This window comes from Mustela lutreola, chromosome 10, assembly GCF_030435805.1.
Source record: "Mustela lutreola isolate mMusLut2 chromosome 10, mMusLut2.pri, whole genome shotgun sequence".
NCBI lineage: Eukaryota > Metazoa > Chordata > Mammalia > Carnivora > Mustelidae > Mustela > Mustela lutreola.
In genome coordinates, this window is record NC_081299.1 from 117872865 (window position 1) to 117892120 (window position 19256).

General features: G+C 42.6%; 1 protein-coding gene across 7 annotated transcripts in view; it reads right to left on the reverse strand.

The window, feature by feature from the left end:
• The window catches only part of LOC131810314 (conserved oligomeric Golgi complex subunit 2-like), a 58077-nt gene extending 40762 nt beyond the window's left edge, over positions 1-17315 (reverse strand). For 4 of the 7 annotated variants that reach the window (XR_009345535.1, XR_009345533.1, XR_009345531.1 and 1 more), the window contains exon 1: positions 17079-17315. Coding sequence is in view for 2 of the 7 variants with exons in the window: in XM_059138089.1 (XP_058994072.1) it covers positions 17079-17150 (72 nt within the window). In the remaining 5 variants the exon portion in view is untranslated. The remainder of the gene's footprint in view (positions 1-17078) is intronic. The other 3 variants (XM_059138089.1, XM_059138088.1, XR_009345532.1) reach the window with 2 other exon arrangements.
• Positions 17316-19256: the final 1941 nt, after the last annotated feature.

Sequence of the window (19256 nt, forward strand, 5' to 3'; positions counted from 1 at the left end):
GCAGAAGCGAGGTAGAGGGACAGCGCAAAGATGGTACCCATCAGCTCCATCTTTGGAGAATACCTTACTAGGCTCCCAGATCCAGGTTAAATTAGATGCCTGCCCCTCAGGGCTTTAAGATAAGCAAATGAGCCTCTTTCACAGAAATCTGAACCCATTTCAGTCTGCTGCTTCTGTGCTGAGTTCCAGGGTGGGTCAGTCTATTCGCGGGCGACTGCTTTAAGAACTGTTTCTCAGTTTGCTCTAGCCTTGTGGGTCTCATGGGTGCAAGCTCTGATGGCTTTCAAAGCTGGATGTTTTGGGGTCTTGTCTCTTAGATGTACGTCTTGGAAGTTGGGGTGCCAGAAGTGGGGCTCAAACCCTTTGCTCCTCAGGGAGAAGCCTGGGGTTTTGAGTACCCTCCCAATCCCAGGTCGCTGTACCAGGGGTGGGGTTTGTGGCAAGACTGATTCTTACTTCAACATAGGTTTTTTTCCTTACTCACCTAATGTGTAGGAGTCACTCAGCTAGTTGTAGGGTTTTTTCCATCTTGAATGGAAACCCCAGACCTTCTCTATGTATGTGTGTACACACACATATGTGTACACACACACACACAAATATTCATGCTCTTCTAAACTATTTCCCATCTAGGGGCACCTGGGTGGCTCAGTGGGTTAAGCCTCTGCCTTCAGCTCAGGTCATATCTCAGGGTCCTGAGATCAAGCCTCACATCAGGCTCTCTGCTCAGCTGGGAGCCTACTTTCCCCCCTCTCTCTTCCTGTCTCTCTGCCTCCTTGTGACCTCTCTCTCTCTCTGTCAAATAAATAAATAAAATCTTAAAAAAAGAATAAAAAAATAAAAAATAAAAACCCATTCTTTTAAAAAAAAATTCCCATCTAAAAATATAACTTGAATGTCTTTACATAAAACACATACATTTCTATTAATATTTTACGTGCATGCTGAGTGTCCCATTGAACATATGTTCCAAATCTTTCATAACCTATTTCCAAGTATTGGTCTCACAGGATTAGCTATCCTGTGTTTCCCCTTTACAATACTGTGATACCCTGGTAGGCTTATATGCTTAGAGGCAATAAATTACTATCTAATTCCCCTGTGACTCTGCTACTCCATGACCTGTTTAGTCAGCAAGAATCAAATGTGATGATTCCCAAACTAGTTAAGGACACCTACACTTACTTTTCATTAAACACTATGTAAACCAACAAAATATGACTGCAAAAAAAAATCACTGTTCTTTTGAAAACTAACACAGCTACTTTGGAAAGATTTGATACAAAGAAATCAATAAGAAAATTTTTGCTAAGTTAGGTATGGGTGAGATGACCAAGTACCAGGCAGGGAGGGAGTGATCACAGGATTCTCACTCAATTCAGTTAAAGAAACTGAAACTGAATGCAAAAAAAGACAACATAGAAAGCTTTTTTTAAAGATTCTTTTTATTTATTTGAGACACAGACAGACAGTATGAGCAGGGAAAGGGGCAATGGGAGGAAATTCCCTGCTGAACAGGGAGCCCAATGCGGGACTCCATCCCAGGACCCCAGGGTCATGACCTGAACCGAAGGTAGATGCCTAACCTATTGAGCGACCCAAGTGCTGTGATAACTCAGAAATCTAATCTGCAGGCCAGTTTCCAGAGAAAAGACCTGGCACTCTGTTTCAATGAAGAATAAATGTACATATATTTTTTCCAATTAAATGCTAAGAACTGTATGTACTATTCCCTAAGAGTACTTGTTTAAACTGACTTTTTTAGTTACAACCAAAGACTGATCCTGCTAGTGTCAGAGAGAAGGACTTCATACCAAACCGTAATTTCACAGTCATCTACAGAGAGCCACCTGCTCCTTACACTGGTGACCAAATTAGCCTGGACCTTTCTCTCCTGAGACCATCTCAGACCTTACATCATAGTTATGTAGTACATCACGGGAGGGGGTCTCGGTTCATAATCCTGGCCATCCTACTCACCAACTGTATACCTTTAGGTCGATCACTTTCCCTGCCTCAGTTACACATTGTTGAAAGTTCTTGAACTTCATGATGGCATTCTAAATTGTATAACTGGGGTGCCTATGTGGTTAAGCATCTGCCTTTGGCTCAGGTCATGATCCCAGTCTCTTGGGTTTGAGTTCCACATCAGGCGCTCTGCTGAGCAAGGAGCCTGCTTCTCCCTCTGTCCCTTCCTCCTGCTCCTGCACTCTCTCACTCTCAAATAAAATCTTAAATAAATAAATAAATAAATCATATAACTTAGCCTCAGTGAACAAATGCTATTAGGTAATATTAGTACTCAATTTACCATTTATGCATTTGTTCTCAGATAAACAAAAGTTGCATAACACATGACTAAATAACTCGGAACATCTGTGAATACTGGGTTAGGCAGCGTTTGCTGTGAAAAGCAAACCCAAACTCACAGTGCCATAATAGAGACCCATTTCACTTAACCAAGAATGGTTTTACTACTTTAGGAATGGTTTTACTTTATAGTGTAGATTTCCCAAGTATTCAAAAAGAAAGTATTTACAACCCATACATTTACGGTCAACTGATTTTTCACAAGGATGCCAAGACCATTTAATGGGGGGAAAAACAGTCTTTTCGAGTGCCTACTACTGGGACAAGTGAATATCTACATGCAAAAGAATGAACTTGGAACAGCAACGTCACACATACACAAAAATATAACTCAAAATGGATCAAAGATTTAAATGTAAGGGTAAAAACTGTAACACTCAGAGAAAACAGGTGAAAATCTGTATGACTTTGGATCGGGAAAAGCTTTCTTAGACATGATACACAAAGCAATAAGAAATATTAGATAAGCTGAACTTGATCAAAATAAAAACTTTCATGTATCAAAGGACACTACGGAGAACTTGAAATGACAACCTACAGAATGGGAGAGAGTATCTGCAAATCATTTGTCTGACAAGGACCTAATAACCAGAATATGCAAATATACTCTTAGAACTCAACAACAAAAAGACAAATAACCTAATTTAAAAACAAGCCAAAGACTTTTGAATAGACATTTCTCCAAAGATGATACACAGACGGTCAAGAGCACATGTCGGGATGTTCGACATCCTTAGTCATTGGGGAAATGCGAATCAAAAGCACATGCAGATGCCACGTCACACCCACTAGGACAACTATGGTAAAATAAGAAAAAGAAAAAGAAAAAAAGAAGAAGAAAAGTGCTGGCAAGAAGGCGGAGAAGCTGGAACCCTCCTGTATTCTCGGTGAGAATGTAAAATAGTGTGGCTAAGGCAGCAAACAGCTCGGTAGCTCCTCAAGAAGTTACACACGTACAATTACCCAGCAGTTCTACGTCTAGGGGTATGACACCGACAGAACTGACAACAGATGTTCCTGCCACAACCTGTACATGAATGTGCACAGCAGCGCTGCTCGTAACAGCCAAAAGAGTATATACCCAACGTCCATCAACTGATGAATGGATACGTAAAATGTGGAAGAGCCTCTTACACAACCATAAAAAGGAATAAACTGTTACATGCTACAACACGAGTGAAGTCTGAAAACATTCTACTCTCAGGTTAAAGGAAGCCAGACACAAAAGGCCACGTGTTATACAATTCCACAGATATGAGATGTTCCAGAAAAGGCAAATCCATAAAAACAGAAAGTAGATTCATGGTTGCCAGGGAATAAGGGGAGGGGAGAATTGGAACTAAGAGGTTTATTTTTCGGGTGATGGAAGCATTCTGGAATTAGACAGAAGTGATGTATGTACCATATACACAGTAAATATACTAAAAACCAGAGAAGAGTACACTTTAAAATGGCAACTATTATGCTTTGTGAATTATATTTTGATGAAAAATGAAACAACTTAAATATCAACAAGTTAAATGCTAGGATACATTAAAAATATCCAAAGTAACACTAATCACAGGAACAATGGAGTAGCTACATGAATTTCAGACAAAGCAGATTTCAGAGAAGGAAAATTATCAGGCATAAAGAGCAGCATTACATGATAAAGAAATCGACTGACCAAGAAGACACAATTATCCTTAATGTATGTGTACCTGATCAACACAGGTGAGACATAACCTAACAGAACTGCAGGGAGAAATAAACAATTCCATTATCACAGCTGGTGACTTCAACACTTCTCCATCATTAATGGGCCGATCCAGCAGCAGGGCAACAAGGATTTGACAGATGTGCACATTCAGTCCAGACATGGCACACTTAACACCACCATCAATTACCGTACAACAGATGTACACAGACAATTTCACCCAGTAATAGTGCAACACACATTCTTCTTAAGCTCATATGGAACACTCATCAAGACAGAATAATTCTGGACCACAAAACAGAACAAATTTTTAAAAATAAAAATTATACCAAGTATGTTCTCAGACCGCAATGGAATTAAAATAAATTAAAAAAAAAATCTTTAAAAATCAGTAACAGAAGATAGCTGAAGAAGTCCAAAATACATGGAGATTAAATGACACACTTCTAAATTACAGGAGACCAGTCTCAACAAAATACAATGTAGCAAAATGTGTGGAATGCTGCTTAAAGGGAAAATACAGTACTGAATGCAAATATTAGGAAAAAAAAGATTAAAGTCAATAATCTAAGCTTCCATTTTAGGCAACAACAACAAAATCAAATCTAAAGTAAGGAGGGGCTCCTGGGTGGTTCAGTTGGTTAATCATCTGCCTTTGGCTCAGGACATGGTCCTAGGGTCCTGGGACAGAGCCCTGCATCAGAGCTTCCTGCTCAGGGAGGCTGCTTCTCCATCTCCCATTCCTCCTGCCTGTATTCCCTCTCTCACTGACTCTCTCTGTGTCAAATAAAATCATTAAAAAATACCCTAAAGGAAGTAGAAAAAAATAAAAATTAGAGCAGAAATCAATGTAATTAAAACCAGGATTTTTTTTTTTAAATCAATAAACCCCAAGTCTGTTTCTTTGAAAACATCAATAAAACAGATACACCCTTAGTCAGGCAAACAAAGAAAAAAAGTTAGAAGACATAAATTACTAATATCAGATGAAAGAAGGGAGGGCTACTGCTAACAACCCCAATCACTGTAAATTCACCCAAACATTTATGGAATACTACACAATTCTCTAAAATCTCTTCCAGAAAGTAAAACTAGAAGGAATACTTCCTAAATCATTCTAGGAGATCATTATTACCCTGACACCAAAACCAATACTACAAGAAAAGAAACTACAAACTAGTATCTCTCATGAACACAGACACAAAAATCTTCAACAAAAATTAGCAAATAAAAGCAAACACTATATTAAAAAATTATACACCAGGGTCATGTAGGATTTATTCCAGGTATGCAACATTAGAAAATGTTCAACATTAGAAAATCAATGTGATCCATCATATCAACAGAAAAAAAATCACATGATCATATCAATGAAGGGAGGAAAAAAAACATTTAACAAAATCCACACCTCTTCATTATTAACCCTCAGGAAACTAGGAATAGGAGGACTTCCTCAACTTGATAAAGAATGTCTCCAGAAATCCACAGCTAACATGATATTAATACTGAGAAAATCGAAGACAGGGAATCAAGGCAATGATATCCCTCCTACTACTACTATTCAATACTATACTGGAAGGCCAAACTAATGAAATAAGTTAAGAAAAGGAAACAAAAGGTATACAACCTGGGAAAGAATAAAACTTTGTTCACAGATGACATGACTGTCTACAGAAAATACAAAGACTTCACACCCCACACCCTCCTGAAACTAGTCAAGTGATTATAGCAAGTCTGCACAATACACAGTTAAAATACAGAAGTCAATTGCTTTCCAATGATGTATCAGACAAAGGGCCAGTATTCAAAATTTATAAAGAATTTATCAAACTCAACATCCAAAAAACAAAAAAATCCAGTCAAGAAATGGACAGAAGACATGAACAGACCAAAGAAGACATCCAAATGGCTAACAGACACATTAAAAAGGGCTCCACATCACTCAGCATCAGGGAAATACAAATCAAAACCACAATGAGACACCACCTTACATCAGTCAAAATGGCTAAAATTAACAAGTCAGGAAACAACAGATGTTGGCGAGGATGTGGAGAAAGGGGAATCCTCCTACACTGTTGGTGGGAATGCAACTCTGGAAAACAGTATGGAGGCTCCTCAAAAAGTTAAAAATGTAACAACCCAACGACTTAGCAATTGCCCTATTAGATGTTTATCCAAAGTACACAAAAGGGGCAAAAGCACCCCAATGTTTATAGTCAAACTATTGAAAGAGCCCAGATGTCCATCAAGATGAATGGATAAAGAAGATGTGGTATACATACACACACACACACACATTACTCAGCCATCAAAAAGAACAAAATCTTGCCATTTGCAAGGACATGGATGGAACTAGAGGAAGACAAATACCATATAGTTTCAGTCACATGTGGAACTTAAGAAACAACAGATGAATTTAGGAGAAGGGAAGAAAAAATAGAAACAGACAGGGAGGCAAATCACAAGAGAATTAACTACAGGAAACAAACTGAGGGTTACTGGAGAGGGGAATGTTGGGGTAACTGGGTGAGGGGTATTAAGGAGGGCACTTGTTGGGATGAGCTCTGGGTGTTGTATGCAACCAATGAATCACGAAATTCTAACCATGAAACTAAAAGTACACTATATGTTAATGAGATTGAATTTTAATTAAAAAATTTAAAAAGTCAATTGCTTTCGTATATACCAGCAATGTACAAGTGGAATTTGAAGTTAAAAACACAAGACCATTTACATTAGCATACCAAAAAAAATTAATACTTAGGTGCAAATCTAACGAAATATGCACAAGATCTATATGAGAAAAAGTATAAAATTCTGATGAAAGATAACAAGCAAGGTAAGATGTGAAGTGGAAAGTCCATAATCTTGGGTAAGAACACTCAATACTGTTAAGAGGTCAGTTCTTCCCAAACTGATCGACAGACTCAATGCAATCCCAATCAAAATGCCAGGAAGTTATTCTGTGGATACCAACATGTTGACTCTAAAATTTGGATGGAAAACTGGAAAACCAAGAGTCCCAGAGTAGTCAACAAAATATTAAAGAGCGGGGAAAAAAAGGAAATTGAGGATTGCCACCACCCAATCTCAAGACTTACTATTAAAGCTATAGTGATTAAGACAGAAGGTGCCTGGCAAAAGAGACAGGTCCTTGGAACAGAGTGGAGAGCTCAGAAAAACATCCACACACACAGGCAAAGGCAACTCAATGGCAAGGACAGTCTTCAACAAATGGAACCGAACAATGGGACATTGATAAGAAAAAACAAAGAAATGAAAAGAATAAAAACAAACTTTTCACACCTTTCACAAAACCTAAACGTAAAATGCAAAACTTCTTAAAGATGACATAAGAAAAAATGTAGGGATCCTTGGATTTGGCAATGACTTTTCAGATATAAAACCAAAAGCATGATCTACAAAAGAAAAAAATTGATGAGAGGGACTTTGTTAAAATTAAACTTCTCTGTAAAAGACACTGTTAAGAGAATGAAAAGATGGGATGCCTGGGTGGCTCAGTTGGTTAAGCAGCTGCCTTCGGCTCAGGTCATGATCCCAGCGTCCTAGGATGGAGTCCTGCATCCGGATCCTTGCTCCGCAGGGAGCCTACTTCACCCTCTGACTCTGCCTTCCACTCTATCTGACTGTGCTCACTCTCGCTCGCTCTCTCTCTGACAAATAAATAAATAAAATCTTAAAAATTAAAAAAAAAAGAGAGAGAATGAAAAGACCAGTCACAGAGTAGAGAAAATATCTGCAAAACACATCCATGGTAAAGGACTTAAAATAAGAAATATAATATAAAGATGTCTTAGTAGCAACAAGAAATCAAACCTAATTTAAAAATGTGAAAAGAGCGGTGGCTGGGAAACCCAGTCAGTTAAGCATCTGCCTTTAGCTCAGGTCCTGGGACTGAACCCCACACTGGGCCCCCGGCTCAGCGAGGAGCCTGCTTTTTTTCCCTCTCCTGCTGCCTGCTGCTACCTCTCCGTGTGCTTGTGGTGTTAATAAATAAATAGAATCTTTAAAACAGAAAAAAAAAAGGATCTGAAAAGATGCTCAACTTTGTATGTCATTAAGAAATTGCAAATTTAAACTAGGTACTATTACATATCACGTAGAATATAAAAAATCCAAAGCACTAGTAATACCAAATGCTAGCAAGGATGTGGGACAACCGAACACTCATTCACTGTTTGGTCAGAATGCAAAATGGGAGGCACTGTGTGAGACAGCTTGGCAGTTTCTCACAGAACTAAACACATTCTCACTATAAGATCAGTAATTGTGCTCCTTTGTATTTACCCAAAAGAGCTTAAAACTAGTGTCCACACAAAAACCTGCACACGGATATTTACAGCAGCTTTATTCTCTGAAGCGCCAAAACTTGGAAGCAATCCAATCTCCTTCAATAGGTGAACAGGTACACTGTGCCACACCCACACAACGGATTATTCGACAATTAAAAGATGAATTATTAAGCCACAAGACTTCGAAGAACCTTAAATGCATATTGCTAAGTGAAAGACCAGTTTCAAAGGCTAAATACTATAGGATTCCAACTCTATGGCATTCTGGAAAAGGTAAAAATTAACCAACATTATTTATTTTAATTTATTTTTTAGGTCATCTCTATACCCAATGTGGTGGATAGAACTCACAACCCCGAGATCAAGAGTCAGATGCCCTAGCAACTAAGCGATCCAGGTGCCTCTGAAAAGGTAAAACTCTAGACAGTAAAAACATCCCGGGCTGAGGGGTGAGCGAGGAGGGTGCAGAGAGAGGAGAAGAAACAAATAGATGAGGTACAGGGTTTTTCAAGGCAATGAAACTAGGCTGTAAGATACCAACAGTAGGTAAATAACATTATACATTTGTCAAAACCCACAGAACTTTAGAAAGAGGAGTGAACCCTAATGTAAACCATGGATTATTAATTAATACTGTATCAATGCTGGTTCATCAGTTGTAACACATGTACCACAACAATGTAATACATTAATAATAGGAGATAGTGAAGTTAGAAGAAAAATATCTTCTCTTTGTACTCAGGGGTATTTCCTATCTGAACCCAGTTAAAGTACAAATCCCCCAAAAGGCCAGAAGTTGGTAGATCACAAGAGGTGTTGGAACACAGGAAAATAAATGAGCAAACCAGACAAGCTGCAGGTAATTAAGAACCATTAACCATCAGAGGAGCAGTGACATCACTCAAAATTAAAACCAAGTAGAGTTTAAAAGTTTAGCTACTTTACTAACTAGCTGCAATCAGGGATGGCAAACAAAGACTAATTCAAAGTAACCTGGGAATTAATCATTTAAAACTTACCAATAATCTGAAATTAGTAGCTTTAATGCTATGAAAATTACATGGAATTTGGAAAGATTGAAGTTCTCTAAACTGCCAAGAAGTAAAGCACTCCTTCCCAGATACATGGACTTATAAAATCACTATATACTATCTCCACGAGAAGCAGAATCCCCAGAACCATCACTCTGTAAAGATGAGAAGTACTAAGAGGGCATATGAAATTTATGAGCTCTGCCCTGAAACATGTCCCATTTCATCGAGACAAAAAACCAAAATAGTTAAGCACTAATCTGCACACTACATAGGGGTTGAAAGACATAGAAAGTTTGTGTGAGCTCACGTATGTGTGTGTTTCCAACCATTCTTGAAAACAATGGACAACAGAGATGAATAAATGTCCCTGTATATCCCATAAATATTCCTCAAATATTTATCATGCAACTCCAGCTCTGCTCTAAGACCTGGGGACACAGTCATGAAAAGAAAAGACAAGGTCTCTGCTTTTAAGAAGCAGATATTCTAATGAAGAAATGAGAAAATAAATATGTAAACAAACATTATATTAATGAACAGTGATCAAATAGTGATTAATGAATAGTGATCACAGCTAAAAAGAAAACAGGACAGAGTAAAGGTCTGAGTGACAAATGGGATGTATTTTAACTTGGATGAACCAGGAAATATAGAACAATGAGTTGAGATCCAAATGACACAAAGGGGCTAGCCACAGGAAATGTGGGAAGAGTGTTCCCGCCCAAGGTATCAGTATGTATACAAAAATGTCCTTGGAGCTCTTCCCTCCAGCGCCTGCTCTCAAATCTCTGACCCAGCTAGGTGGGGACATAATCTAGGACTTGTGTCTCCCAAAACTCATTCTAAATCTTTGTTCGGTGACTAAATTATTCAAGCTTGAGAAATTAAAAACATATGCTAACAAGATCTTCCCACCATCTACAGAGAAATCATCTTAAAAGCATCATGAAATAGTAACACTGAAATTCTAAAAAACTTCTGTTCTAACATTTTCATCAATTTTATATCAAACTCCTTTGTTGAATTTATATACCCATTTGACATATTTATGAAGAGACAAAAAAAAAAAAAACCCTACATTCCGTAAATGTATTTATCCATCTAACAAATATTTGAGTACCTAAATACACTCTGTTCCAGCTGGTTTCTTCTCTTTATCTCTTTTTTTCCCCTCAATTTAACACCAATCATAATCTATGTAGGCTTTTAGTTCGCTTTTCATAATTAATTTCTTGAGCTATTTAAAGGAATTATCCAGTGCTAGAGTTCTCAACACTGGTCACACATTAGAATCACTTAAGGAACTTTTTTTTTTTAAGATTTTATTTATTTGACACAGAGAGAGAGATCACAAGTAGGCAGAGAGGGAGGGAATCATGCTCCATGCTGAGCAGAGTGTCCCATGCAGAGCTCGATCCCAGGACCCTGAGACCATGACCTGAGCTGAAGGCAGAAGCTTAACCCTCTGAGCCACTAAGGCACCCCCTCACCTGAGGAACTTAAAAACAAAAAGCCCAAAGGGCACCTGGCTCATTCAGTCACTGGAGTGTGCAGGTCTTGATCTCAGGGTTGTGAGTTCAAGTCCCATGTTGGGTATAGAGATTACTTAAAAAAAAAAAAAAAAAAAGAAAGAAAGAGCCCAAGTCCCAGTTTGTGATTAATTTGTTTAAATGTTTCAAGAAATTTGATGCTAAATGTTGTAAGACTAGTTAAATAACAAAAAGATATATTTACATAATACTTCTTGCTCTCAAATTTTGAACAAAGAACTTACTAATAATCAATAACTTAGTAGACCAACATTTTATTTAAATAAGTTTTATGGTACTACAAAGAGTGAATTAGAAAATCAAAAGCAAGGAGAAATGGGCATGGTGTGAACATGGGGAAGCAAGAGAAAGCAAGAAAGTATGTGACCGGGAAGCGAATGCTTAGCTCTGAGATCCTTCTCTGAGAGAAGGACAGATTAAAACCTAAAAAGAAAGAAAAGAAGGATCCCATGCACTCAAGGAAAGAGAAGTCCCCCAACATCCCTCCTGCTTTTTCCAATATAAACACACAGCTGGGCCGACTTACCACATCCTGGTTGGTACCGACTTTATCAACTTTTCTATTTAGGCCAAACTTGACCGGTCAATGATGGACGGGCTGTGTGCCAAGTGTACCAGTTGTACAACTGACTGTGTAATGGCTGAAACTGAGAAACCGGGGTGAAAATATCAAGAGGCTCTAAGGATTGCGAAAGAGCCAAGATTCAAATGATTACCACGTACACACAAGACAAACTATGCAGATGACTGCTCAGTACAGAAGTAATTCAGAGTGTTATACTGTGGCATCAGCTGACCCAGACCCAGACCCAGAAGATTGCTGGAGTTCCCATCATGGACATCTCTAACCATATAGATGACACTGAGCAAATGCCAGATGATGATGGAGCCCCTCACTCCTATGTCTTAATAGAGTTCCTCAGCTCTCCTTTACCAACTTTTCCTGTTGCCAGTTCATACAAGCAATTTTCCTTACCCAGTTCCTCTGTTCTGAGCTATGGCTAAAGACACTCACTTTTTTATTTTTTGAAACTGATTATCTTGTACCATTTTACTTTTTGTTGCATCTTTTTATAAATCAGATGACCGCTCACAAGACCAAAAAAAAAAAAAAAAAAAAAAAAAAAAGGAATGGAAAGGAAAGATCAAAAGGGAGGACAAAAACAACAAAAAAACAGTTCTTTTTTGCTGGGAAACCTTCTTACAAGTGCCAATCAGATAAACTTTATCTGATGTTACATCGTCACAACTCCTCTACCATCAGGGAAAGTAGTTCACATAAGAAAATTTCTCTATAAAATGAGTTCCAGGCTTACATTCCATATTTGGCTAATTAGAATTTCATTACGATGTCTGTCTCAAACTGATGCGGAAGAGAATGGAATCTTGTCATCAAGATGTGACATCGAACTAAGAACCCACAGGGTAAGCACTCAGCTCCTGTGATACGAAGACAGCTCCTGGGGATGGGCCACCCTGGGCAACAGTGGCTGACCTGCGGGCCTGCGGCTATCTACCATCTGTCACTCTTCCCTCTTCCTCCTCTGTCAGCTGCTATCTCCAGCCACCGTCAACAAAGTCCACCTCAAACAGCCATCACTTCCCTCCGGTCCCATTTACCGTAGCTAAGCTCCAGGCCAGGCACCCAGATCACCAGCCCTGTGGGAACTTCTTCTAAGGTAAGAGGTGGCCCTATTGGTGAAATGCAGGTGCCAAGGCATGCGGACATTGTGCCATCTTCTGCGCTATTCTTAATGTTCTGATTGTCCCACTTCCCTCAGTTCCCACCTGTGGCCTCTGGAAAGGAACATATTACAGTAGGATTTCCAAGGACTGATGCATGGGGGTCAGGAGATCTGGCCTGTGATTGGCCCCAACTAGCTGTGTGGCTTTAAAGGAAGTCATCACACCTCAGGCCTCAGTTTCCTTATCTGCAAGCCAGGATGGACTAGAGTCTTTTCAGAGGAGCCGGCAAAGATCACATAGATAAGCACCACCTCATTATACTAACAAGCAAACAGAAGGCCGGAGGCGAGAGATTTGCCCCAAGTCAGACATAAGCAGGCAGAGAGCAGAGCCGAGGATGGGACCCACATCTGCAGGTCACAGCTAATCAGCCAGCACAGTACAAACAGATCTGAGCAGCTGCTCATTCTTCCCCTTTTCCGTTTTGTCCATCAGAATGCATGCTCCCTGCAAACAAGGACACACAGGACCTGCTTCCTGTCTCAAAATTCCCAGTTCACCCAATTAGAACAGGGAGGAGCCTCAACGACTTACCCCCTCACCCACACACACGGTTCTTTTACCTATGGGACATGAGGGTACATACATTCACCGTCCAGAGGGCTCCTGCCTTCACTTCTCATGGAAAAGGTCATCATGTGCCTACCCGGGGTGCCAACGAAGCCACAGGTTCCAGAGAGGAACTGACACAGAGAAGTTCGAAGGAGGCAGACTGGCTCAGCGCAGAAAGAAACTGTCTACCAAGGAAAACTACCCCATGGGGGACTGATTCTCTTTGAAATACGTTCGAGTGCATGGGAAAATGGTTTTTCAAGAGCTGGTGGACTGACCAGTCACCTGGTACATACAAGATCACATCCGCATTCTGACAAGAGTGGCTTGCCTGCAGTGTAGACCAGGGGCCAGAAAGACAAGGAAGGCGCATGGAGACTGGGTGAGAAGCTTCTACGGTGTGATGGCAAGGGCGCGCTGCAAAGGTACGAGAAGAGATGGAAAGAAGTATATGGACTCAAGAGGTTTAGGAAGCGAAATCCACAGGACTTGGTGTGACAGACTAGAGTTTGGAAAGGTGACAGAGTAGGAGTTGACTTCTGGTTTTCCGACTCCAGGCTAAATGGATGAAGTGTTTACCGAGAGAGGCAATAGAATAAGAAAGGTGGTTTTCAGTGGAGGAGGTGCTCATGAATTCCGTCTTGAACCTGATGAGTCTGAGGGGCCACAGACACATCCGAGAAGAAAGGTCAGCAAGTCCGATACACAGAACTGGTGCTCAGGAGGCGTGTGAGCCAGAGACAGGAATCTGCCTGACCTGCTGATAGGTGGTCATGAAGCTGCACAAAAGGTCATCTAGGGAAAGAAAGGAACACAGGGCTGAACCCATAATCAGCATTCAGTGGCTACCAGGAGCATGACTTTGCACAGGAGACACATCAGAGAGGTAGAAGAAAGACAGGAAGCAATGCAGAGCATTTGGTCTACTGTGATGTCGAGTAAGGAGACAGAGAAAGGTCAGGTGCGCTGACTTAGAAACAGTTTTGGTAAGAACTCTTTAGTGGAACGACAGGGCCTGAAGGGTGGAAGGTGGGAAAGTCAAGTCAACCCCTGAGCACTGGCTGTGATGCGCGACAGTGACAGGGCAATACCTAGAGGTGGGGCAGTCAAGTGGGAGAGGATCAAACAGGAGCGCATGATGGGAAGGAGTGCAGGGGAGAGGATCCTCGCAGGCTCCTGGAAGGGCAGGAGGGCATGGACTCCAAGCCAGAGTGAAGACTGAACCCGAGGAGGAAGGAGAGCCCCTCCCTGTACCAGGTGAGGAGGAGAAGGGGACAAATACAAGAATGGGATCATGATCAGCACGATGGAGGAGGTCCCGTGGGGTGGCTGCTAATTTTTCTGTACGACTGGAGATGAAGTCATATGTTGAGATGGAAGAGGAAGGCTACATGTGATGTCAATAGCACACCCATGTAAATGGTCTAATTTATCTGTTATGACACTTTCTCCCCCTACTACCAATACGTTATGTCCTGCTTATCTCTTAGTTGGCTGTCAACCCAAAGGATTTTCGTATTTCTAAGCCGACAAAGTATGATGTTGCCAGTGCCTTTGCCCCAGGTGACCCTTCCCCATCTGCCATTCCTGCACTTTGATCACCTACCTCTTTTGCATACCTTTCCCCTTCTATTTCTCATTAGATCTCATAAACATGACTTTTTAAGTAGTCTCCTGCCACCAGTCAGCTCGAACTCAACAGATATGACCATGCAACATCCTGCTGTAAACCTGACTGCAGCTCTACCATGAAGACTGCATCAACGTGGACCCCTCAATGTATGCAGTGTCCAAGGTGCAACCCACAGCCCCACCCCATCTCCCTTTACCATCCCAGTCTCATTCCAAAATGTGCCAAACAAGACACCTATGTAGAAATACAACCCTGCCAGCAAGCTCTCCACTCATTTCTGCCTCGGAACTGTAACTTAACAAAACATCTCTCTGACGGAAACACAAATTGCATATAACCTTTATCTCCAGCAGCCACATAGAAGATCAATACCACTTTACACAGAACAGCTGTTCTATGTATTTTCCTTCTATGTATGAAGGGGTCACGTTCATTAACACTACAAATTGTACATTATATTCAGAAATGTCAGAGCCTTGAAAGAATATGGAATTGCTGGCATTCTAGCCACTTTCCCAGTTTGCTCTCTTCCTACCTCTAAGTCCTACTTTAGAACTGCTATTTTGAGATTTCTATTTTCCGAAGCTGCTTTGACCAAAGGCATTCTGTCAGCTCAGAGTGAGAAAGATGGCGGGGCAAGGAAGTGCGAGAAAATGCTAGTGTTAGGCTCAAAGAAAGCCTGACGACGTCCAAAGACAGACAAGCTAAAGAGACTTCCGTGCTTTGAGATTCTTTAAGTCTGTGTGTGTGCCTTTTCTTCTTCCAATGACCTCTCTCCTCATCACGTGTCGTTCATTAACAAAAGGTTTCTGGATCCGAGAATTCACTCTGTGCTCTCCTTCAGACACTCCATTCAATTTACACCTTTTATTACAGTGGCTTAACATCACCATACAAGAACAAGAGTACAATATACCTTCGTCTAGGCATCCCTACATATTAAAAATGATATGGCCACACTGCAGAGGATCCAGACATAAGCACTTTTTTTAAAAAAATATTTTATTTATTTATTTGACAGACAGAGATCACAAGTAGGCAGAGAGGCAGGCAGAGAGAGAAGTGGAAGCAGGCTCCCTGCTGAGCAGAGAGCCCGATGTGGGGCTCGATCCCAGGACCCTGGGATCATGACCTGAGCCGAAAGCAGAGGATTTAACCCACTGAGCCACCCAGGCGCCCCCAGACATAAGCACTTTTAAAGCCAGAGTTTGGGAGATGTGATCTGAATGCAAGTATCAAAAAGGAACTAGCTGGTTAACCCAAAAAAGAAAAAAACATATTATGACTTGAAGCCATAAAAAAGTAAGAAATTCAAACTCTTTTCAGAATTTTAGGTACCTACAGAGCCAAAACTTTTTAACACTGAAACCAGCTACTAAATCCCAATCCTTAGAAATTAAACATATACGTTTTGATAGTTTAAGTACAGACCCAGAGGGATACAGAAAACAGATAAAGCTCCTCCTGGCTCTGATTCAAACCTTGGGACATTTTCAAGGCTATGTCTGATGAACCTTTCCTGTCAGTAAAGTCTTTTCAGTTTAAATTTCTATTCTGTAAGTTTATGTCCTACAGTTATCTGCTGCCAGCTTCAGGCTGACCTCACCAAGAGAAGTAGGGCAACTTTAGAAAAGGAGCTTGGTATGCTTTGTAGTACTGGACCAGAACCAGTAACGACAGTACAGTCTTTCAGATTTCTCATTCCGGGAGCTTAAGACGAAAGTCAGGCATAAACGTTAGGTTAAGTGCCTTTTTGACCCGATTCCTGGTAAGTACGTGTATTCAGAGATGTGTTCAACGCACAGTCGCTCAGCTTCTAGGCACAAGGCACTGGGAGGCTTCTGTCAGGCCGGGGGAGCGGCGGTCTGACTGTGCCGCACGGTACCAGAGGCGGGTCCTACGCGTCCGGGGCTTTTACGTTTAGCTCAAAACCACTTGCCCTGAACTTTCAGGCCTTTTCATTCAATGTGCACGATTTCACAGGAGTGCTTTCTCCAGGCTGCACCTAGCCCACCCGAGGCCAAGAGACTCACTGTGAAGTGCAGTGAGGTCCCCGCCGAGGACCCGTCCGGGGCAGGGACGGCCCAGGAAGCCCGCAGGAGAAGCCCGAGGAGAGGCCCCGGAGGGCCAAGGAGGGCAGGCCACCCACGGCCCGGCTCCGGGGAGCAGAGCCCAGGCGCGCACCTTCATGAACTCGTCCTTGTCGAAGCAGAGCGTGTCCAGCCCCTTGGGCAGGTTCATCCTACTTCTCTCCATCCCGCCGGCCGCCGCCTCTCAGCACCGACACTCGAGCGAGGAGAAAAGGTAGGAGGCTGCGCTCCCCGACGCTACCGGTGAAGCCACGGCGTTTCCACCGCACAGAAGGCACTGCTTCCTCCAACATGGCAGCGTCCGCGCCTCGGCCAATGAAAGAGGATGCCGCAGGCCCGCCTGCGCCTGCCTCCGCCAAGAGAGGGGTGCAGACCGCTGCCGCTGAGCCAGCAGGTGATGCTGCCCCCATGCGGCAGAGGGCGACACTACAACCTCGCGTAAGTTTCTGCGGAGCAGCCAGGACGCTGGTGATGCTGGGTGAGCGGGAGAGGGGGGGCGGGGAGGGTCAGGGGCGCTCCCTCCCCACCTCGCCCTTTCCCTCGGAAAATCGGCCTGCGAGCCTCTTCCAGGACCTTCTCCCGAGATTGTCCCGCGGGAAGCACAGCCGTGGCCGGATGCTGGCCCTTTACTTCTGCGGCCGATTGTCCAGAGTGGGGGGCGCGTCCCGGTGTCAGGCCTCCGGTCCCCGTGCGCCGCCCCTGCAGCCGCCTGGGCGAGGAGGCCTCTGTGGGAATCCGGATTCTGCCCTTAGCCCTGGCACCCACCTGCGAGCGTGGCTTCTCCCCCGCCGAGCTTGGCTCCAGCGATCAGTAGGGAGGAAGGTGGTCAGCTGGCAGCCTCGGGTCGTCAGGGCAGCTCCCAGCTCCACTTTGGCTCAGCTGCGGGGAGGCCACAAGTTTGGGTTCTCAGAGCTCTTAAAGAGTCACCTTGCTACCGGCTGACAAAACGCAGCCGACAAGTAGATGTGGGAGCATGTTTATGTCCAGTCCGCTCTAGAATGGGCGGAATCCTGTGTTTGTGGCTAGCGTTGGTTCGATCGCCACACCTGCCCCCAATTTCCGAGACCCCCTCCTCCTCCTGCCATCCACCCCACATTTATTTTGAGATTTTTCTTTTCTCTTCCTTGCTCTTTCTCCCACTGTCCTCACCTTTAGTGGGAATGTCATGGTCAAATGATGATTCATTTCTCTTTTTTTTTCTCCGTGAGGCTCTGACAGCTCAAACCACAGATCTCATGTGAGCCCTTCAGGCTGCAGCTTTGCTGTAGTAGCCCAGGCCTGGGCTGCCCCTCCCAATGCTGTGATCTCCCAGAGATAGCACAAGCAGTCCTTAGAAAGGGATGGGACACAGCAAGACAATGGCTTACAGTGAGTCTTGCATTCGAGTCACTCCAAACGGGAAACTGGTCACTTTTTTTAAAACGTGAGTACAGGGAAGCCTGTTAAGCAGCTGCCTTCGGCTCAGGTCATGATCCCAGCGTCCTCGGATAGAGTCCCACAAGGGCTCCTTGCTCTGCAGGGAGCCTGCTTCTCCCTCTGCCTCTGCCTGCCATTCTGTCTGCCTGTGCTCGCTCTCCCCCTCCTCTGATAAATAAATAAATAAATAATCTTTAAAACCTGAGTACAGAATCTAAAACAATACATTCCCTAGCGTGGGCCTGGCAAGGCCTTGTTGAGGAAAACGTTCCCAGTCAATATCCAGAGACTATGACTGGTAGGATGAGAGCTGGAATCTTATTTGGAGAATCAGAATAAATTGCCAGGGGAACAACTATGAAAGTGCATTCTATGCCCTGTTGTGGTCATTTGTATATAGGGAATGAAAGCCTCATTATTTGGTCTTTGTTTGTTTACTCTTATTATGAAAATTCTCAAGCACACACCAAAATGTGTAGAGCAGAAGGATCCCGGCCCTTCTGAGTACTTATCACTCTGCTTCCCCAACTGTTTCAAAGGCCCTCCTCCTTCTACTTCCCCCAAAGTGGCTGTATTTTTGCTTTTGGGGAGGGGGGAGGTTTGGAATATATTTTAAAGTAAATCCCAAACATCACATCATTCCCTGCTCCCCAAATACCTTGGTTTACACATCAAAGAAGGAGGAGGAAGAGGTGGAGGAGGGGAAGACTGAGAAGGAGGAGGGATGAAGAAGAGAGATTTCCGCACAGGCCCACTATGCCAGAATCAATAGGTCTAATAAGCTATTCCGATTGGCTCTGAGAGGCATGACTTTTAGCCTCTCAGACTTTTAGGACCACAGTGCTAATAAGCGACA